This window comes from Euphorbia lathyris, chromosome 7 (genome assembly GCF_963576675.1).
Source record: "Euphorbia lathyris chromosome 7, ddEupLath1.1, whole genome shotgun sequence".
Classification (NCBI taxonomy): domain Eukaryota; kingdom Viridiplantae; phylum Streptophyta; class Magnoliopsida; order Malpighiales; family Euphorbiaceae; genus Euphorbia; species Euphorbia lathyris.
This window is the reverse complement of record NC_088916.1, coordinates 45,808,333-45,831,624: the sequence shown is the minus strand read 5'-3', so window position 1 is coordinate 45,831,624 and position 23,292 is coordinate 45,808,333. Positions and strand designations below refer to the sequence as shown.

The window sequence follows — 23,292 nt, the reverse complement described above, 5'->3', positions numbered from 1 at the left end:
TACGCTCTTTTAACTGAATTAGACAAACGTGAACTTAATACAACAACATCAACAACAACAACAACAAAGCCTTAGTCCCGAAATGATTCGGGGTCGGCTAACATGAACCATCATATAAAATCGTAGAATCAAGTCATGTCAGCGACACAAATTCTCTCCCTCCATATGACAAAAAATAACAAAAAATAACGACAAAAAATTTCATGTGTTTAAATAAAAGATTACCAAAATAGGAATGATCTAACTCTAGGATGCTTTTGCCTTTATTTAACACATTACGTGCATATAGAGGAACACTATCTTTTAGCATTCACCAATTCCAGACGGATGCATTGATTCACTCTTTCCTCCATTTTCACAAGGGGATAGTGACAGAAGAAATGTCTTAAAACGTAAGATATACACAAAACAAAACAATGCGTCACACATATCAAATGCAACACTAATAAATACACATCATTCACGAAACGAGAACTTCATGAGCACTATTTAATACCACAAAAATTGGAAACATCATCATTACAGCATATTTACATATTTGCTTCTTTCTGCCCTATAGAGAAGAGTACCTCTATACAAATTACTATCTAATCAGAACAATTAGAATCACAACTTTATCCCATCTATGCACTTAATATGAGCCATCCATTTTAATATCCAACCCTTGATCATTATGATATCATTAGAACAACTTATTCTAATTCAAAACCCTAAAAAACCCTAAAAAAATCCTATACCTGCGCCTAGGCACGCTTCAGACAAGGCGACAGGCTCCACAAGGCACACCCCAGGTGCGCACCCGATTAACATCACCCACCTCTCTGCTGCAGAGGCACTAAGCCTTGAGCTTAGGGTCAGGTGTGCCTTTTAACAACTATGTATCCAACTCGCCATGTTTCTTCCACATTTACAACCATTACGTACATTTTTTTTTCTTTTTATTATTAGATATTGGCTCCTTGAGTCCGAGGGAAAACAAAAAAAAAATGTTCTGTTTTGGTGTTAGAATTAAGTGTAAGGACTGAAGTGACAAGAGCTTTACTTTTGTTGTTAGGCTGGAAACTCGCGTTCTAGTTGTAAAAAATGCGTTCTCAGGCTACATTCCTTCACCTGGCCATAGTTGTCATTTTTTCATTAGAAATTTGGTTCATATGATTAAACCACTAAAATGAGTCCTCCCTATCCGCTTCATAAATTGGTGCATAAAAAAGAAAATCAAACTAAAGAATACCTGCATGGCTGAAATGACTGACAAGAGATCGTTGCACTGACCAAGCATAGCACGCTCGTTTGCTGCTACATTAGCAAGTTCAGCTACCAGAGAATTTACTCCCCCAACCTATCAATGACAATCATTTGTCATTCAAATAAACCAAAAATACTCTTAAAGTAGGTTTATTACATGACTAATTGCATAAACCGCTAGCGACAAGAGGAAACAATCATGACAACAATAGAGGGGGATAATATTCTCCTCCCCCGTTGATGTCTTAGTCTAATCTTGTCTAAATAAAGCACCAGCCATACGCATGAGAACAAACAAGAAACCCCTTGTGATGTGATTACTTTGGGCTAATCAAAGTTACTAGTAGCTAATTCAAGAGAATGATTTCTATCTGAAGAATTGCTCATTGTGCCTCATTTGGAAACGGTCGCCATATATTATGTTACTTTTAGGTGTTACTATTCGAAAATGAGAAATTATGAGGTCCATTTTCAGCCTGAGGTAAAAAATCACCTTTGACAATAATAAACATATTGAGGATGCCATTGCCTGCATGACATCAACTGCTGAACAGACAGCGTCCTTCACCTTTTGGACATCTGCCTGCAGAAATGAACCAAATGATAAATTATAAGACCCAGTTTGTTCCAAAGTGTTGAAACTCAGAGTAGAAGAAAAATTGAAACTCACCCTTGCCCCGCCAACAATAGGTAGACGGAGTGTGCTGGCCTGTAATGCTTCAATAGCTCCAGATAAAGAACAGGCAAAATCCTTGTCAATAAGTGCCATTTCTTCCAAATATTCTATCTGCATTCATAAGGTATTATTTGTTTGAGAAAAAGAAAGCATCAGCATAACACTACTTAAGCACAACTAACATATGCCATCTATGTCCCCTAAAAAGAAAAGGCTATGCTAGACATTATTTTTTCTCAAAAATAAAAGACCAGTAGAATAAGATACTAACTAATAGCTCCAACGAAACTGCAAAAACTGATTTTAGAATCTATTGCTCCAATGTATAGTACCTGCCCCTTAAGAATGGAAATAATCTTCAAATTTTGCCTCAGCCACTGTAACTCTGTTCTTTTTGCTCTGACAGATTCAAGCAACTCTGATGTTTTTATACGTGCATTATGCAGGCTTGTCTGAAACAGGGAAAAACATGTGAAACAATTCATCTTACGAATAATAATTTGAAGTTAAATGTAACTGAACAAAGAAGGAGATAAACTAAATGTTGCATGAAAGTCACATAACATAGGGTTGGAGCTTTGTAAGACATCACACAGGAACTGGTCATAATTTCAATCACTCAATATCAGTTAAAAGATGCTCGAATTATGAATTATATGTTTCACCAACAAGACTAAGATAATAACATTAATGACTCCAAGTCACATATTTCAACTGGACCTCCATAGTAGTAAAACATTTCTCAAGTAAATAATTGTAGTATTGTTAAACTTAAACATGAACATGATCATTTTAGTCACCAAGAACAGTATAAAAATGCAATATTAAATATTCAAAACATCAGCTACAAATCTTGTCTACACAGATAGCGACAATCAGATACAAATAAAAATAAAACTGAAACCTATGGTAAGATTTGATATGGCTGAGTTTCTAATGTAAGTTATTACCATCTATTCATATATCTGTGTATGTACATACAAAATATGCTGTATAATCACCCTTTGATTTTCCTTAAACCAATTATTCTGATAACAACAGAGAGCCACTAGTAATGTATTTTCCCCTTCATGAACTTTTTTTTTTTCCAAAAAGAAAATTCCAACGCTCAATGGCTATTCCCTCTTTCTTTCTAATTAATCACCCTATCTGGGTGTCACTTCATTTTACATTATGATGCTGCTGCTTATACCACCAAACCACTAGAAGGAATTGAGAGACTGTTCAGGTATAAATGGAGGAGTATGTCCCAACTTCCAACTTTCCTTTTAGGCCAAATCAGCTAATTATCTAATCAATTGAACTCCTCTCACTCCACTCTCGAGAAAATTCATTAGCCCATCAACAGATCTCTCTCTCCAACCTTCAATCTCTTACTCATTTACATCCGCAACCAGACCAAAATATCCACTCTAGAATTCTCACTCACTGCAATTATTTCCTTCAAAAATGGAATAAACTCACACATCCTGATGATCCTGCAATCGTCTCAGCTTTATCTTATCAAGGAAAATTACACACGAACATCAAAGCAGTATTTACATTGAATATTCCGTACCAAGAACATGAAAGCATGACTAATGTGGTGCATTCCAGACCAAGAAACTCATGGCTAAGTTTCAAAAGTCAGTCACGCAATCTGATCTGGCCTCATCAACTATCAAGCATGAAAGAGCAATTATGGCAGTAAGAATACTTCATTTCATCTTTCCTCTTTTGGAGTTCATTTGAAAGATGTCAGCACCTAAATATGAAAAGTTGGCACCAGATGCTTCCCAAGTACTAATGTAGTCAACAAAAGAACACCAAGGTGAAACGTCTAGAAAGAGGTAATGCAGATATTAATTTCTATTTAAACACAGGTAAAATTCTACAATGTTAAGTAAGCACAGGTTAGCATTGACGAGAGTCGCGATAGACAAACACAAGCTAATTCACAGATAATAGTTAGGTTTAAGTCTAACAAGCAACAATCATACCTCTGCATTCGACCTCTGAACTGACAAGGCACTGTCAGCTCTGGCATTGGTAAAACGCCATTGCAATAACCGATTATATAAAATCCTCAAAAAATGAACGTCAACCATCCGATGCTCCCCACTCTTGCTTCTACGGATATCAGCAGCAAAGCTCAAAATTGAAGGCGGATTATTCAAATTATTTAAATTGCTATTCACCACAGCTCCGACAGCATTCCTCATCCTTGATGGGCTAACTCCCCTCATTGGTGACTGTGTAGCTGACCGAGTCCCTAGCTTACTAGGAGAAGCAGGCCGCAATGCTCCCCCACGAATTGGAGATAACTGTCCCCTAGTATTACTAACTCCTTTGGGAGATGATATTGGGCTATCAATCCCAAGCTTCTTGGGAGCTATAAGTTTAGGAGGTCCAATCACTTTCGATCCAACAGTTCTGGAAATTGGGGATGTAGGCTCTGGCTGTCGACGTAGCTTGTTATTAGTCTCTTGCCAGAATCGTGCTTGAACCATTACCCCACGCGAACGTGGTGCTTGTCCACCACCAGCATTACCTATACTCTCAGACGTACTACCAGAAGACACGCTCTCCGTATCAGAATTTACAGGATGATCGTTCTGTATATCGGATCCGCGGACCACAAAATGCTTCTCAGAGTCAGTATTGCTAGAATTGGAGCTCAATCTGCTCTCAATTGAGGACCTACTATCCACCAAGGAACTCTGTAATGCCCTCACAACATTCGAATTCACTCCAGATCCGGTTAATCTCCTCCTACTGTCGCCGCAATCCATGCTCCTAGTCATAGAATTCGGTTGTCGCAATCTCCCTGGCCATCGCTGCTGCTCCACCGGCCTTGAATTCTCTACCTGATCCGTGCCTCTGGGGGGAATTGGCGTACCTTTTCTCCTCTCAGGCGTACCTTTTCTTGAGCTAATCGGCGTTGGGGCAGGCTTTGCTTTACTGACCTGAAGTGAGAATGACTCCCCCTGAAATGACACTGACAGGCTTCTCGCAGAAGTAATTAACATCCTCTGCGCATTCGACACCTCCACTCCATTACCACTCCCAATTTTCAAATCCAAGGAATTAGAGCGCGGCGTAGCAGGCCGCCTACGCTCGACAGATTGAGACCTTTTGATTGTGGAAGGAGCGGAGGGCATGGGAGTCATCATACCAGCTGGTCGAGAAATCAATGGCGATGGAGATCGTTTTGCTGTAGAAGAAGAGGACGAAGAAGACATATACCGAGAAGTAACCTCACGGGATTTTGGGCGGCGAGGAGCGAGAGCATTGTCGGGGTCAGAAGGTATGAGAGGAGGCCTTGTTGGATTGTGATTTTGCCTTGGTGACGCCGCCGGAGTGGTTTTGGGGTTTATAGGAGTTGAAACGGCAGCAACCATCATGAAAAAACAAAATTCAAAAAGCAGTTCACATCTCATTCCTCAAAACCATAGCCCCAAAACCCTAATTTCAGTAAGCGTCTGTTAACCACCATAAACCTCTGTGAGTATAATTCAAAAGAGATTGCAATATAACGAGTAACAGAAAGAGCATCGATGAATCGGATTCGCCGAGGAAGAACTGTAGCTTTCAGGTGATCTTTTTTTAACAGAGAATGCTTAATCTATAAAGTGACCGTTACCGATTGCCGGCGAGAAAATGTAGAGTGAGACTGTGGGGGCGCTGTTTAAGGGAGGTTTGAGAGCATAACTGTCGTACTAGGCTTTTTTATCGTTTTGGGACTCTTTTTTCTTTTTTCAAATTCCAAATTAAATAAGTATTTTTTTTTAAAAAAAAAACTTCTGAATTAAACACGGTATGGATGACTAGTCTGGTATTACGCGCGGGTTATATAGGTTACACTCTAAAGTAGGTGACGTGTACAGGTTTGGGAGGGTAAAATGGGAAATGAAGAATTGATTCATTGGGTCAAATTAGGGAGCGAAAGAAGTTGCATGAAAAGATGGTACCAAAAGGGATGCTCAAGTTGTGTGGATGAATCTTCGGAGAGACGTTACGCAAACGACACTGATTTAAATTCTTTTTCTTCTTTCTGTTTTTTCGAAAAAGACTTGTGAAAAACGGAAAACTAATTATATAAATAGAGAGCCGTTTTCCAATAAAAAATTAAGAAAATAATGTAAAATTAAAGTGAGATTTTTCAAAGTATGTATTACTTGACTTTTTAATTCCAATAAAATTATAGTAGTTATTCTCACAAAAAAAAAAAAAACTTATATTTTTCTTCACGAAAAAAATATTCTCATTAAGAATGTACTATAGTAATGTTTTTAGATCAAATTTTGGTTTCTTTTAGGAAAAAAAATATTCTTATTAAGAATGTATATTAGAATATTTTATGAAATCATATTATTATAGCTTTATTTTCTTTACACTAAATTGAAGTCTATAGTAATGTTTTTAGATAAAATTTTGGTTTCTTTTCGAAAAAAAATTGGAACTTTGATTCATTTTACCAGTGGTGAATTGATGCAATTACGTATATTATTTAATATGTATATTAAAATAAATAATTTCTACATTTGAAAATATTTAATTAAAAAATTATATATGTTGAGGAGAGAATTAAATCCATCATAGTATATATGAAAACACTAAAATTGCTATTGAGAACATTATGAATGTGGATTTAGCTTAGGATACTAGAAGGTATATTTGGATTTGCCATCTTTGGTTGGGATGACAAAATATGCTATTTTTAGTTTGTTGAATGATCGTTTATAAGGAGATTTAATAGTTAGGGGGCAAATTTATTTCTAGCATCGAAAAGGATATTCTCCTAGAGTTAATGGTCTAAGCTTTGTATACTTTCTGTATGAGTGCGTTTCTACTACCCCAGTTCACTGTATGATGATCTCCAGAAAATGATGAACTCCTTTTGATGGGGTACAAAGAGAGATGGTCATCAAGACATTCATTGGTCTGATTGGAGCTGTCGATGTGTTACTCATGGTAGTAGGGTCTAGTCTACAGACTTACATTCAGCGAGGCTAGAATTTCATCAATAATCCTAATATTTTAATGGGTAAATTCCAAAAAAAAACCTGTGGTTTCATGTTCTTCCAAAAAAACTCTTGTGGTTTGTTAATATAAAAAAAAGGACTGTGGTTTGCGCCGTTACCCAAAAAACGGAAAATGGTTTAACACCGTTAAAGTGCTGACGTGACACAGGGGTAAGGTTGGAAAATCGATTTTTTTTTCTATTTTTTTTCCCTCTCTCTCTCCTCCTCCTTCTTCTTCTTCTTCCTCATACTTCTTCTTCTTCTTCTCTCCTTCTCCTTCTTCTTCTTCTACTTCTTCTTACTTCTTCTTCTCTCTTTCTCCTTCTCCTTCCTCCTTCTTCTTTTTTTCTTCTATTCTTTTTTTTTAATTTCCGATTTCCAGATTTCTGGATTCTAGAAATCTGGAATCTGGAATTTTTTTAGAAATCTGGAAATTTCCGAAACTTAAAAAAAAAGAAAAAAAAAGAAGGAAGAAGAAGGAGGAGGAGGAGAGAAGAAGAAGAAGGAAGAAGAGGAGAGAAGAATGAAGAAGGAAGAAGAGGAAGAAGAGGAGAGAAGAAGGAAGAAGGAGAAGATGAAGGAAGAAGGAGAAGATGAGAGAGAGAGGGAAAAAAAATCGATTTTTCGATTTTACCCCTGTTCCACGTCAGCACTTTAACGGTGTTAAGACATTTTCCATTTTTCGGGTAACGGCGCAAACCATAGTCCTTTTTTTTGTATTAGCAAACCACAAGGGTTTTTTTTTTGGAAAAACATGAAACCACATGAGTTTTTTTTGGAATTTATCCTATTTTAATTAGTCTTTTTTACTAAAAAGACTTCTGACTTCTGAAAAACGAAAAATTAATTATATATTAGAGAGTCATTTTTCAAAAAACATTAAGGAAATAAAGTAAAATTAAAGTGAGATTTTTCAAGTGGATATTGCTTGACTTTTTAATTCCAATAAAATTATAGTAGTTTATAATTTTATATTTTTCTTCAAGAAAAAAATGATTCTTATATAAGAATATACGTTAGAATATTTTTTGAAATCATATTATTATAGCTTTATTTTCTTTGCACTAAATTGGAGTCCATAAATTACTAGTATTGTTTTTTAGATGAAATTTTTGGTTTGTTTTTAAAAAATAGAATTTTAGCTCATTTTACCAGCATTGAATGACTGCAATTACGTATACTATTTAATAAGTGCACTGAAATAAATAATTTCTATATTTGAAAATATTTAATTAAAAAATTATATATGTTGGGGAGAGAATTAAAAGCATCTAGTATTTATGAAAACACTAAAATTGTTATTCAGAACATTATGATTGTGGTTTTAGCTCATAATACTGGAATGTATATTTGAATTTACCATCTTTGGTTGAGAGGACAAAATATGCTATTTTTAGTTTTCTGAATGATCGTTTACAAAGGAGATTTAATAGTTGGGGGGCAAATTTCTTTCTAGAATCGAAAATGATATTCTCCTAGAATTAGTGGCCTAACTCCCTGTCCACTCCCAATTTTCATAAACCCTAACTCTGATTCCGTCATATAATTCCATTCATCTCATTCTTGTTGTTCGAAATCGATCGATCGACCTCAGCTCTTTAATTTGTCCAAACACAATGAGGTTTAATCAATTCTATGCGACTAAATGGTGTAATTTCATCAAGAAAGTTGGGTAATTCTCTCTCTGTTGAGTGCGTTTGTATTCTCTGTATGAAAAGTTTTCTTTTGTCGCAGTTCTTTCTGTGTTAATTCTAGGTCATAATGGATAAAGGGAAGGGCATAATGGATGCTTACGCTCGATTGCGATTGGCGGACGAAATTGAGGAAGGGCTGGTTCTTAGAGATGAAAAACTTCTGAAATCATCAGATTTGCGATCATTTTTCGTGGTCGGGCAGTTTCTAATTGCAAAAGCCATTCACTTCGAATCGATGCGTAATACTCTTGCCTCGATTTGGAAACCAGTCAAAGGCGTTACGGTTTCGGACACTGATGTTGAAGGTCGGTATCTCTTCCAATTTTTCCATGAATTGGATGCTAAGAGAGTTCTTGATGATGGCCCATGGACTTTTAATCAAAATGTCCTCATTATTCAGGAACTATCTGAGTCTGAACAGGTTTATAAGGTTGAATTGCTTAATTTAATGATTTGGGTGCAGATTCTTGATCTTCCTGTTGGTTTTCAAACTGAAGGAACGTGCAAAGTTGTGGGAAATCGAATTGGTAAGTTTCTTGATCCGGATCCTAAAAATTTCTTAGGTCCTCACCGCTCTTTTCTACGAATCAAAGTGGTTGTGGATATTCGAAAGCCGATTAAGTTCAGATTAAAGATAAAGAGCAGTGGGGGTGAGTGGATGTGGATTCAATTCCATTATGAGAGGTTACATGGGTTTTGCTTTTATTGCGGTATTATTGGTCATCTGGATAAATTTTGTCCTGCTCTTTTTGATTTGCCTGATATGAATGTGGAAAGGCAGTTTGGGTCCTTTCTTAGGGCACCTAGTAGGAGAGCAACTATTCATATTGGGAAAGAATGGCTCAGGGAGTTTTCGGGGGAGGAGGAGGGTTATTGGAAGGAGGATTCAATGTTAAATGGGGGAGGGGGGAGAATGAGGGTACCAAGGAAGGTAAATCTGTTAACAGAGTTAAAAACATTGGAGATGGGCAAGGTACAATCAAGACATCACTTATCTCACTTAGCAGCAGCACTATTAGTGGTGCAAATTCTGAGTCTGGTGCAATAAGGGAAGGATGTATCATTTTCGATCCAAAGAGACCAAGACTTGATAGTCAGCCTATGGAGTATACTCAGGATAACCAGTCAAAAAACGAATTCAAGGTGGGACCTGGCTTCCAGGCCCGCCAGGCGCAATGAGTATCCTAAGTTGGAACTATCGCGGATTGGGCAATCCGCGAACAGTTAGTGTTCTGATGAACTTGGTTCAGGTCCATAAGCCCATGTTTGTGTTTTTGATGGAGATTATGATTAAGAAGGATAAGGTGGAGTTAGTGAGGAGGAAGTTGGGGTTTGAAGGATTGTTTGTGGTGGAAGGCATGGGGCATGGCAGGGGTATTGCCCTTCTATGGAAGGAAAAGAATATGGTTACTTTGTTGAATTCTGATATTAATTTCATTGATGTGCAGGTTCAGTTACCTAATGTTCCTTTATGGCGTTTGACGGGATTCTATGGGTTTCCGGAATGTCATAGATGATGAGAATCGTGGGATCTTCTTAGATTCTTGTCAACTTGTTCATCATTGCCTTGGTGTTGTGTCGAAGATTTTAATGATATTCTCCATGTTTCTGAAAAGAGAGGAGGGAATAGACATGCTAACTGGTTACTTGATGGGTTTCGGTCTGCTGTTGCTGATTGTAATCTTTCGGATTTGTGTATGTCAGGTCATCCATTCGCGTGGGAATCGGGTCATGGTATTCGGAAGTGGATTGAAGAAAGGTTGGATAGGGTGTTGATAAATGTTAGCTAGCGCAATCTGTTTTCTGGTTCATCTTTGAACAATATTGCAATAATTTGTTCTGATCATTCGACACTTTGCTTGAAATTTAGGGTTAGTTTGCATGTTCTTCGGTTAAGAGGTTTAGATTTGAGAACTCCTGGCTTAGGGAGGAGCAATATGCATCAATCGTTCATCACGCTTGGGAAGGTTGTGAAAATGGTTCAATTTCGTTTAAGCTAAAGCAGTGTACAATTGCTTTATCTGAATGGAGATCATTTTTGGAGAATAATTTTCATAAGGCTCTACAGTCTGCAAGGAGGATGTTGGATCGATATAAAGGTAGAATTGATTCTTTTGGGTTGCCCAATTTAAGGAGGTATCATCTCTGTATGCTAAGGTTCTTCAGCAAAAGGAGGATTTTTGGAAACAAAGAGCCAAATTATTTTGGCTACAAAATGGAGATTCCAACACCAAGTATTTTCATGAATATGCATCTGCCAGGAAGAAGAGGAATAGTATTAATCAGCTCAAGGATGATACGGGGTCATGGCGTACGATTGGTAATGGTTTTGAGGAAATTATTATGGATTATTTCTCATATATTTTCAATGCCAGGAGCGTCGGACTTCTGATATAATTCCGCTGGTTAATCAACTTGTGACTGATGAGCAAAATTTGGATTTGCTGCTACTGGTTACTGAGGATGAAGTTAAGGTGGCTTGTTTTTCAATGCATCCTAATAAGAGCCCCGGGCCCGATGGATTAAATCCGACATTCTATCAAAGATTTTAGTCTATCATTAGCAGTGATGTAAGTAAAGTGTGCTCAAAATTCATTGATCAATGCCATTTTCCATCTGGTTTGAATGAAACTTTGATTGTTTTGATAAAAAAAAAAGAAGCTATCGAGCGGGTTACGGATTTACGTCCCATTGTATTGTGTAATGTCCTATTCAAGATTGTGTCGAAATTTTTGGCAAATAGACTGAAAAAAATTCTCCCTTTTATTATTTCTGATACTCATAGTGCGTTTATCCTTGGTCGGTTGATCTCGGATAACATTATCGTGGCCTATGAAGCTCTCTACAAACTTAAATGTCTTAAGCAGGGGTTTAGGAGGTTTGCGGCTCTAAAATTGGATATGAGTAAGGCTTACAATAGGGTCGAGTGGGTTTTTTTTAGAGCTGATGCTGTTAAAATTAGGGTTCAAGGAACAATTTGTCAAATTGATCATGGTATGTATCTCAACTGTCAAATATAAGGTTTTGCTTCAGGGGGCTGAGTTGGGGCCAATTGTGCCTAAGCGGGGGCTCAAGCAAGGCGACCCTTTATTGCCATTTCTCTTTCTTGTTTGTGCTGAGGGTCTTTCGATTCTTCTTAAGGATTGTAAGGCAAGGGGTGTATTACACGGTTGTAAAGTAGCTAGATCTTCTCCCTGAGTCTTCCATTTGTTCTTTGTGGACGATAGATATCTCTTCTTCAAGGCGAATGCTTTGGAAGTTTCGGTTGTGCAAAGCTGTCTAAAAAGGCATGAATTGAATTCTGGACAATGTATAAATTTTCTGAAATCTTCTTTGTTCTTCAGCAGCAATACTAGAAGAGAGGATAAGATTATTGTTAGTCAAACTCTGGAGGTTCAGGAGGTGCTCGATATGGGCTTTTATTTGGGAGCTCCTATTTCTGTTGGCAGAAGCAAGTCACAAACCTTTAGTTTTTTTAAAGATAGGCTATGGTCCAGAATGAATAACTGGAAGGAGAAGTTCCTGTCTAGAGCCGGAAAAGAAATTTTAATCAAGGCTATACTTCAATCCATTCCAACTTACCCGATGAGTATTTTTCTTCTACCCTTAAATTTTTGTGATGATATTAATAAAATGCTAAACAAATTCTGGTGGAAATCAAATGGTAATTCGCCTACTGGTTTGTATTGGCAAAGATAGGAGAAACTTTGTATTCCGAAGGTTGAAGGGGGTATGGGTTTCTGAAGTACTCATGAATTTAATTTGGCTTTATTAGCGAAGCAGAGTTGGCGATTGGTAACAAATTCTGATTCTCTGGTATCAAGGGTTCTTAAGGCACGTTATTATTCCTCTTCTAATTTTTTGCAGGTTGGTATTGGGCATAATCCCTCTTATGTGTGGAGAAGTATTTTAGCAGGAAGAGAGTTAATTTTTAAAGGTTTGCTGCGAAAGATTGGTAGCGGGATGGAGGTTAGAATTTGGGAGGATCATTGGCTGCCAGATATCGAAAATCCAATGCCAACCACTATCCCTCTGGCTGATTTGCAAAATGAATTTGTCAATTGTTTATTGGATCAGCAGGGGAGATGGAATGTGAATCGTATCAGGACAATTTTTAATGACAGGGATTGTAGTTTAATTCTGTCTATTCTAAGAAGGCATAACAACGAATTTGATTCGTGGTTATGGCAACCTGATAGACGAGGTTTGTATTTTGTCAGACCTGGCTATCATCTGGCGATGGGTTCATATAATCAGGTCAGTTTGCTTCACCCACATCCTAATTGGAAACGTCTTTGGTCTCTTAGTGTGCCTCCAAAGCTTAAGAACTTTGCTTGGTGTTGTTTTAATTTGTGCCTTCCCACCAGAAGCTGTTTAGTGGCATGTCACTTACCAATTCTTGACGTTTGTCCGGTGTGTAATGTGGCAGGTGAGTCTATTTTACATGCCTTAATTTCATGTTCTTTTGCACAATTGGTTTGGATGGCTTATTTCAATGATGATAGAATGAGGCTCATCTCCTCTTTGAAGTATGGTTCTCTGATGCTTTAAGTATTATGCCAATGGATAATTTTGGGGAGATTTTGGCGGTAGTTTGGTCTATATGGTCTCATAGAAATCGGGTATTTTCGGAGAATAAGTGGAGTTCAGCTGGTCAGGTCCTCAATTCGGCTCGACATGCTTGGTCAAAGTGGATTGCAGCTTGCATCACCCGAATTTCAAATAGTCAGCAGTGCGCTTTTGTTGATCACTAGACTCCTCTGCCTGTGAATTGGTTGTGTCTCAATGTGGATGTTGGGCTATGTCATGATGCTGGTTGCAGTTCTTATGGTTTCATTTTGCGAGACCATCATGGTAAGTGTATTGCGGGTGTTAACTGGCCATTTGAAGGGGTATTTGACACTTTCACATATGAAGTTATGGCAATTCCTAAGGCTCTAAACTGGCTCAAACAGAGAAATTTTCATATGGTCTATGTTCAATCTGATTGTTTGGCGGTGTTGGTCCCGTGTAACGTGATAATATTAGTTCCAAGGGGGGGTTAGGAACTATTTAAAAATTTTCACGTGAGGCTGACTAATATTTTGGAACTTAGACTTTCCAAAGTCCTTTAGCACAGTAGAACTGAGTAAGTCTTAGATGCAATCTTAGTCAACAGGTGACTAAGTCTGAATCTAACCTTGAGTCAAAGGATAGCACTTTAAGTCTATTCCTGAATCAGCTTCTCAGTTCACTCAACTTAGCTTATGTTCTTTTCGGTGTTCAACTAGGCAGTGTTATTGCAAGCAATAATTTAAGGAGATAAGGGTTAGAAAGATATTACTCAGCAGACGTATCCTGGTTCGGCCTCTACACCTACGTCCAGTCCCCGGAGTTCCTTCCGAGCTTTTTGAATTCTCTACTGAGCTCTTTAAAGGTAGAGCACAAACCTTTTACAATAGCAAGCTGAGTATACAAGAGTACCTTCCTCTATTCCTCTACTCACTCCTATTTCTACCGCTGAGTACTATATTTTGATAAAAATGCTTGGGCTAATTGTTCCCAAGTGGCAAAAGTTGCGGCTGGCATAAAAGTTAAATGGGTGTTAGGATTTTCGTTAGGTAACCCGTAAAATGTTACATTATTTTGCAACATATTAAGCAAAGCTGGCTTAATTTCAAATTGGTTTGCGGTGATTCTGGGTCTAACAATACTATTGGTCACACCGGCAACGGCGCCAAAAACTTGTTGAACGATTTCCACAAGTGCATGGTATACGCTTGTAGTAATAAAAGATATCGAACCCACAGGGAACGCTTTTTAACTAAAAACTTATTTAATTCAGTTTTATTCACGTCTTTAGGTTTAACAAAAGAAAATCGTTTAATTGATTGTATTGGTTCGGATAAATTAGGATTAGATAAGAATATTATATTGAATTTAGAGAACAATTCCGTCTTGAGATTTTGATTACAAGACAGATACTTCCGTAATTGGAATAAATAGAAGATATAAAACTTATTTTCATAAAGTAAAGAAAAAAACTATAACTTTGGTAAGATTATGGACATGTAATAATATAGGAATTTATTCAATTAAATGGCTTTGAACCGTAGAAATCTCTCTGGTTCGGAGCAGATTTCTACCTTAATCAAATTAGTATTTGATAACATCGGGATATTATCGCAAGGACCAAAGGAGATAATCACCTCAAATATGCCACGTGGCATAGGAAACCGCCCGGCGGATCCCCCTGGGTTAGCTCTAAGAGATCCGCTGGCGGATCTCTAAGGCGAATCTCTCCATTTACTTAAGTAACGGCTAACCGTCAACTCGGCCATAATGATCATTAAATGAATCATTAATAGTCTTAACCCGCCAGGTTAAGAGTAACTTGTAACCACCATTAAATGAGCATTAATGGAGACTCTCTAGTTACTTAGGAGTTACAAATCTATCTACTATAAATAGCCTACGTCTAGGCTATCAAGGTACATTCACTCATACTTACTTTTCGCTAAGCTTTGTCCATTCAGTTTATTCGCCATATTTGTTACTGACTTTAGCATCGGAGTGTCCCCGGCCGATCCCAACGGCGCCTCTCAGGGACGTGGTCCGGTCAGAAGTTTCATTTGTGTTATCAATTGGTGCGGTGAGCGTGGAATCCTTGACCCAATAAAGGATTTTCGATCACATTGAAACATCATGAATGATGAAATACTAAATCCCTCCTCAGGGATCGAGTCGCCAGTAATCACACCATCTAGTGCTGGGCACACGGGTACGACCGCTCCCACAATGAATATCGATAGAAATATGCCCCCAGCATCCTTCTTTGATATGTGTGTTCTGGATATCGAGGCACGATATGGGATTGAAATTGGAGACCGCCTTCGAGTGTTCACAACTATTCCTTATAGTAGTACGGTTTCTACGTCAGTGGTCTCGTCTCTACCTCCGTTAAACTTTGGTCTAGGACTAGGGGCTCGTAGCTCTTCATTCCTTCAAGCTCATAATGTTGACTCTACGGTAACTACCACGGCGCCAAGTGGATCACGACCAGTTATGAGGGAGCTGTTTCCTGACGAAGGAAGCCGTAGGAATGACGTGGTCCCCCCTGGCGGATCAGAAGTTCCAAGGTTTAATCTTGATGGACTGAATGTACCCAGACGACCACGGACGAATTCGTCCCTTGGGGGATTTAAAGAGCCCATTCGCAAAAAGCACAGAAAGAACAAAGATAAGCAGCGAAGATCTCCTTCGCCCCGGCGAACAAAATCTTCACGCCGTGGCAGATCTCCTCCATCTACTGGTCGTAAAAAGAGTAAGAGACCGAAAAAAACGTCTCATTTAGGAGGACCGCCACCCCATCCATCCTCGGGAACTGTTGGACACACTCTGACGGGAGGTCAACAAGGAGGAAACGAGCTGAATCCTCCAAACAAAGGAAGTAGGGGAGGAGGCAATGGAGGAGGAAGGGGAGGCGGATGAGGAGGACATTCGCCATCGGATTCATCGTCCGAATCGAGTTCTTCATCTTCTCCGAGCAGATCGCCACGAAGAGATCGTCCCAGGGCGGAGCCGAAGAATTTTGATGACAGAGTCAGAGCCCTAGTGCTTCAAATGAATGAAGAAAATGCTAGGCATAATCCATTCGCCAACAGGGATTCGCCTTTTGCGGCTTGGATTGAAGCAGAGGAAACTGAAAGAGCGTTTAAAATCCCTAATCTGGCAATTTATACAGGTAAAGACAACCCGGAAGCTCATGTTTGAAAATACAGAATCATGGCCAGACTCAATCGAGCCACCGAACCTGTGCTTTGCAAAATGTTTGTCACCACGTTAGGAGGCCCGGCTTATTTGTGGTTTCAACCCCTACCTCCAGGCTCATTAAACAGCTTCGATCAATTGAGCAGGGAATTTTGTGCTAAATTCACCGGTTGCATTCCTGCAGTGGTGAAATCCGGAAAGCTTTTTGAGTTAAAACAAAAGGCGAATGAATCCCTCCGAGACTATGTAGACACTTTCAATCAATTGTGTATACAGATCGTTGACGTAGACATCTCCGTAGCTGTGGAATGCTTTGTGAGAAATACTACTCGTAAAAGTTTGCAAGAAGACCTCATCCGCAAGAAACCAACCAGCATGGCGGAATTAATGGAACGTTGCAAAGATTTTATAGAGGTAGATGATATTCGCCGAGGCTCACCATCATCGCCAAAGAAGGATCGAGGCGAATCCCGCTCCCGAGACCGAGATCGGGACAAAGACAAACGTCAAGATTCTCCTCGAAACAAACGAAGAGATTCCAGGAACAAATCAACATTTGTCACCTCCTTCACACCTCTTAATGCTTCTAAAAATGAGGTTCTTATGTGGATCGAGAACAGCCAGCACAAACGGAGCATTTCATACCCCGAGCCAAAAGGGGGGGAGTATACCAATAAAGGCAAGGATCCTAAAAATTATTGCAAATATCACAGGAAAAATGGCCATGATACGGATGCTTGCTGGGAGTTAGCTCGAGAAATTGAACGACTCATTGAAAGAGGTAAATTGGATCGGTTCATCCAAACGGAAGGAAAAGATGATGATAGATCCAAGGAGGATTCAAAGAAGAAAGGAAAGGGCACTATTAATGTCATAGCTGGCGGACTTGGTTATCAGCCAGCATCAAAAAAGGCAAAAATGATCAACCTTGATGGGATATCGTTAAATCGCCCTTTTTCGGACGCAGGTCTGGAGATTGCACCCCATGCGGATGCACTGGTCGTCACAATGATGGTTGAAGGCTGGGAAATTATACGGGTGATGATTGATACGGGAAGTTCATGTAACGTCATCACTCGAGAAGCATTCATCAAACTCAAAGTTGATCCTGTCCAAGTGGAACCAACTATGGTCGATATTCTGGGAGTCACTGGTCATACCATTCAGACAAAAGGCCAAGTTATTTTGGAGTGCGAACTTGCTGAGGATGATCAAGTTTGGAAAGGAGATCTGGAGTTCTCAGTCCTAGATAGACAATTGGCCTACAATATTATTCTCGGACGACCATTTATCTCCGAAGTTGCGGCCCTTATCTCTATTCGCCATCTAACACTTTACATTCCTACGGTCAAGGGGGGAGTGATGGTTAGAGGTTGTCAAAAAGTGGCTCAAGAAACTTATTCGGCTTCGTTAATGATTCGCCCTCAATCTAAAAAGGAAACAGAAGAGGAATGCACTACAATATGGATAAGGATGATGCGGAGGACAATACATTACCACACATGGCGAATCTCTTGAGCCGACATAAACACTTGGTCAGAGAATGAAATGCACCTATGGTCTTGAGTACTCTTTTTTCTTTAACAAGCTTTTTCCCACGAGGTTTTTCTTGTTAAAGGTTTTAATGAGGCTCATTTGCAAAGACCTATTTCCTGTAATAAGGTGTTTCTTCCATTAATAAAGATTGTTGGTTTCATTATCCATTTTCTTTTTTATGATTCACTACTGCAATATCAATATTCCAGTCACAAAAAGGAGGCATCCAACGCTCCTCACAATCACAACAGATCTGCCACTTGGCAGATCATGGTCACCAATAGAGTTAAAACGATCCTTGGACGCAAGGTCTTTACACTCTCTTGTCCTTCCCTAAGAAGGACTTACAAGTCCTACGGGCGGATCGTTTCACCTCAAAGATAGGTGGCAAAACGAACCCCTGGGCAGCTTTACTTCCTCTAAGGAGGAATAGAACAGCTTCAAACCTTCACAAAGGTTCATACGGTGAAGTATGGCTGGCCACCTACTTCAAACAAAAATCCTGAACATATTCACATTCAAAACACTATCGGGCACAAAGTGTAAAAGTGAATTAAATAGCAATGTTTGGAATCATACTGGTTTTTACAAAAACTTACACAAACAAAAACTAAATGATAGCAGGGGCATCCCCTTTTACGCTTCCCTCACCCGCAGGGCACACCGGAAGATCCTTTTTCTCCACAGTTGTAGATTCGCCACCAAGAGATACCTCCTTGTCCCCTTTTGGTTCTGAATCAGCCTTAGACGGTATCTCTTGAGGATCATCCTCCACAGCCATGGTAGAAGGCTTAGCCTCAGGCAAGGTTCCTTTCATCCATCTTCTTACATAATCGTGGAGATACCCCTTGGCATCAGGCATCTTCTTGAACCTCGCCACATCCTCCGGCTCAGGAACGGCGAACTCAGGATCTGTGAAATCGATTCCGGGATGAGCTAAGGAGAAATACGCCATAATCATCTCTCCATAAAAGAATGCTTGTTCGCCTGCCGTGTATTCCGCCTCCCCGAGAGCATCTTCATGATTTTTAGCATCGGAGGCTATCTTTGCCTTTAACTTCTGTATCTCCTCGTCTCGGAGAATCAAAGCAGCTGTGGCAGAGGCCAAGTTCGCGTTAGCAGAAGAAAGGTTGGCATTGGCAATGGCAAAAGAAGAATTGGCATTTGCGAACTCTTTCTCCAGCTTCTCAACAGTAACCCTATCCTGAAGCAGCCCGTTCTCCAAGGTACGTAGGCGGGCGTACAGCTGAGAAAAGCAAAAAAAGTTAGCCAAAAAGCAGAAACAAAGAAATCATCACACTCTTCCAAAAAAAACTTACTGAAAGAAGCTCCGATTTCCCCTTTTGGACGTGGATCAATCTAGGGATTTGGTCATAGCCCCTTTGTACTTCTCCTACTTGTCCTAGAGCTTCGTCCAGGTTATTCAAAAGCGATTCATCCTCGAAAGTTCGTCCAGCCAACTTGGCGGACCAAGATTCGCCAGTATTGGGCTTCGCCGTCTGCATAAGTAAGAAAGACCATACGCCACTTCAAAATCTGACAAGCAGGCAAAAGAATTAAGAGATGCATTACCTGAACCGTTTTTTCAGTAGTCTTGGCAGATTTAATGGCATCCGCCATTATCTTGGTACTCCCAATGGTATTGGGCCGCCTCTTCTTTAGTGGCGGGTCAGCAGTCGTCTCCATAGGGCGTTTGCCCGTATCAGTTTGAGGGATAGCCTCTTGATTTTTCTTGCGGGCTTCCTCTTCTCGAAATTGCCTGCGCGTCTCTGCAAGAGCACGATTTGCCTTAGATGCAGCCCTGCCAAAAGAAGATATCAAAATAAATTAAAGCTCCAAAAATAAATAAGGTACCTTGATCAAATTGAGTTATTTTCGAGTAAACAAGTTGATCCTCCACTCGGTGGATCAAAGGAACGTCGCTCATCATGAAGGCTAAGGCATCCTCATAAGTCCAGGCATCCGCCTTAATTTGCTTCATGAGATCCGCCACAGCCTCATCACCAAGCGTTAAGATTCGCATGTCTCCCGCCATGTGTAGTGGACGAGAGTTCCAGGCTAAAGGAAAGTCCAATGGCTCGTCCTCCTTTATCCTCACATAGAAGAAACTTTCATCCCAGTTATGCACGTTAGACATTTTGTGGTAGAAGGGCGAATAAGCACCAAATTTAGCGAATGTAAGATAGGACTCGGACTTCCTCTTAGAAGGTTTGTGAAAGGCTCTGAAGATACGGCCATTATACGTTACGCCTAAATTCGACGCCAGATAACAATCCAAGGCCATATCGAGCCAACCATTAGGATGTAGTTGGCTGACAGCGATGTCAAAATACGAGAGGATATCCGCCAACATCTTGGGAAGAGGAAGGCGAAACCCTCTCTCAACATGACTACAAAAAACAGTAAAAAAGCCTGTCGGCGGATTGGAAGGGCGTTGATGTGAAGCAGGGAGTTGGGTTTCGTAGTTTTTAATCCATGGAAAGCGATCTGATAGGTTCGCCAAATCCGCGGCACTCATGCGAGACGAAGTGGATTCTGCTCGAGGTGTCTTCTTCCTAACAGGAACAGAAGAAGAAGCCATTGAACCCAAAAACCGGTTACGGGCACCGGCCGGAGCGAAACTAGAAGGAAAAGAAGGATTTCCAGAGGAACGAGTCCGATAATGGCTCTGCGCCGAGTTATTGAACTCAGCTAAACCGGAATTAATTTCTCCGGCGAGAGATTGGGAATCCTCCGACGAAGATGAAGACGAGGACCAACTAAAATCTACTTCAATGTGAGGAGAAGATGGCAAATTAAAAAGTTCTGAAGTTGACCCCGAAGACGAAGATGAACTTCTAAACATTCAAAAAATGATGTAAAGAACACTTACATGGAAATGCAGAAGCTTGAGGTTTCTGAGAAAAAGCTCCGAAAAACAGAAGAAAATGGAAAGCAAGGGAGAAAGAGAGCTCCGGAGAAGGAAGACGGCTTTTTAAAAATGCTCCTAGGGCAGTGTGATTACATGTGTCAACCATCAAAGAGCCTCGAATAGAGTGCTCATTAATGCGGAAGCGTGTGACGGCGCACAGAAGTCTAAAATCCCTAAAGGACTTTAAAGGCATTTTGGGGGGGCTTCTGATAACATCGGGATATTATCGCAAGGACCAAAGGAGATAATCACCTCAAATATGCCACGTGGCATAGGAAACCGCCCGGCGGATCCCCCTGGGTTAGCTCTAAGAGATCCACTGGAGGATCTCTAAGGCGAATCTCTCCATTTACTTAAGTAACGGCTAACCGTCAACTCGGCCATAATGATCATTAAATGAATCATTAATAGTCTTAACCCGCCAGGTTAAGAGTAACTTGTAACCGCCATTAAATGAGCATTAATGGAGACTCTCTAGTTACCTAGGAGTTACAAATCTATCTACTATAAATAGCCTACGTCTAGGCTATCAAGGTACATTCACTCATACTTACTTTTCGCTAAGCTTTGTCCATTCAGTTTATTCGCCATATTTGTTACTGACTTTAGCATCGGAGTGTCCCCGGCCGATCCTAACGGCGCCTCTCAGGGACGTGGTCCGGTCAGAAGTTTCATTTGTGTTATCAGTATTTTATATCCGATAAGCCGCGCTGGCGATCATATCATCCATAAAAACCAATTCTTTCAAGTGTTCAACAAAGTTCTTATATGAATAAGATGGTATAAAAAATAAAAATACCAATTTATCACTTTGAAAATCATTTTGTCAGAACAATATCAAAATAACAACAGGAAGAATGTATTGAATAAAATAAATATATCATTAATGAAATGTGAATCTTCACAAGTTAACAGAGAAGTAGAAACATGGATAGCATTGTAACGAAAACTTTGAGATCCGGGTTGTCAATCTTTCCCTCAAACTCCGTAGGCTTGTCAGACCTCTTTGCGCTTCAGCCGTTAGTTCTTCTCGCTGAATCTTCGGAATAGAGACCGGTTAGTCCGCTACCAGAATGAAAACTTGTCTCTGACCAACCTTTGAAACTAAACTAATACTGTGTTTATAACTAATCTGATAACAACTTGTGTACATCAAGTTTGTTTACAGAAATGAAATCTAACTTTTCTGACTCTTTTCTGAATCAGAAACTCAACATAATAACTCTCTGATTTCTCTAACTTTTCTAACTTAGCCAACAACATTGATTTCTGAAATGGATCATTTATTTATAGTTGTTGAAGGGTTGTAATTGATGGGTCATGTCCGTTGGTGAAGGGTCGCTTTTATCCAAACGAACAGACGCGTTTCTCGGATTTAAACATGTGAAAACTGTGCAGAATTCTTCACTGTCTCATATGAGATTCTGAAAATCTCAGTCGCGACAGGGGGTGAAGGGGCGAGTTGAAGATTCCGTTTTTTCCATGACCGGCTTTCGTATGTCGCGACTGAGATTCTGAAAATCTCAGTCGTGACAGGGACTTTTCTCCCCGTCTTTCGACTGCTTCTTGTCCTCATTGAGCATTCTTCTGATTGATACGTATTCTTGGCACGTTTTTTAGGTTTTTCCTCCATTTTAGCTCCGTTTTAGATCCGTTTTAGCTCCTATTTGGATTTAACCAAATAATTAAGTACCTTGCATCAAAGAAGTAAATAAAGACGTAAAAGTATTCTAAATGAATATATTTAGCACGATTTCAATGTAAATTTAACGTATTTATATATGATATTTTAGGTATATTTTGGGCTTAACAAACTCCCACACTTAAGCTTTTGCTAGTCCCGAGCAAAATTTCACTGAATTTATTCTTTAATCAATCTCTTCATAAACAGAACATATATCCATAAATTCCTTTTTGAATTAGTTAAACCGAAAGATAAACTTTCATGGTAAATTTATACGCAAGGTATCAAACTAGCTAGTGTAAAAGAGATATATTACTCGTCTTGTATCTCAATTTTTATATTGAAGTATTCGGGACGGTGTAAGCACGCATGTTTTTGAATCTTTCGTCTCAAGGCAATTAAAAGCACAAAATTTCCTTTCCCAAACTTAAACTATTACAAATATAGATTTATTAAGGACTTAGGTTTAATATATTTGCTTAGTCACGCCCGTGATAAGGGTGGTCTCGTCCGTGACTTAATATAAATTAATTTGCTTTTGTGTTCGTTTAAGAGGTACCGGCCATGCCATGGGTGGACGCAATCGTTACTTAAAACTTTAAACACGTTTAATTTTGCTTTAATTTTGAACGTTCCTTTCATACCTCGACCGCGATAAGGGTGGTCGCAATCGTGGCCAAAAGTAAATGGTACTTAATGTTCTTCCCTTTCATACCTCGATTGTGATAAGTTTGGTCTCAATCGTGGCCAAAAGTTAAGAATACGACTACTTGATTAAATTAACACGAAAATAA

At 39.4% G+C, this 23,292-nt stretch overlaps 1 protein-coding gene across 1 annotated transcript; it reads right to left on the bottom strand.

Moving 5' to 3' along the window:
- Positions 1–465: 465 nt before the first annotated feature.
- Positions 466–5,698, bottom strand: LOC136235209 (QWRF motif-containing protein 2-like). Its single transcript, XM_066024769.1, has 6 exons — positions 3,901–5,698; positions 2,254–2,373; positions 1,916–2,032; positions 1,739–1,828; positions 1,232–1,339; positions 466–1,110 (listed from the first exon to the last, which is right to left on the bottom strand). Exons 1-6 carry the CDS (start codon positions 5,338–5,340, stop codon positions 1,051–1,053), a joined length of 1,935 nt encoding a protein of 644 aa, XP_065880841.1. The 5' UTR covers positions 5,341–5,698; the 3' UTR covers positions 466–1,050.
- Between the last annotated feature and the right edge of the window lie 17,594 nt (positions 5,699–23,292).

What these genes read in the sequence shown, in the direction of transcription:
- LOC136235209 (XM_066024769.1), bottom strand. Translation starts at nt 5,340, where the DNA reads ATGAGATGTGAACTGCTTTTTGAATTTTGTTTTTTCATGATGGTTGCT. An exon ending in TTCAGAGGTCGAATGCAGAG is followed by an intron (nt 2,374 to 3,900) that starts GTATGATTGTTG and finishes TCCCTGTTTCAG; the next exon opens with ACAAGCCTGCATAATGCACG. An exon ending in CTATTGTTGGCGGGGCAAGG is followed by an intron (nt 1,829 to 1,915) that starts GTGAGTTTCAAT and finishes TCATTTCTGCAG; the next exon opens with GCAGATGTCCAAAAGGTGAA.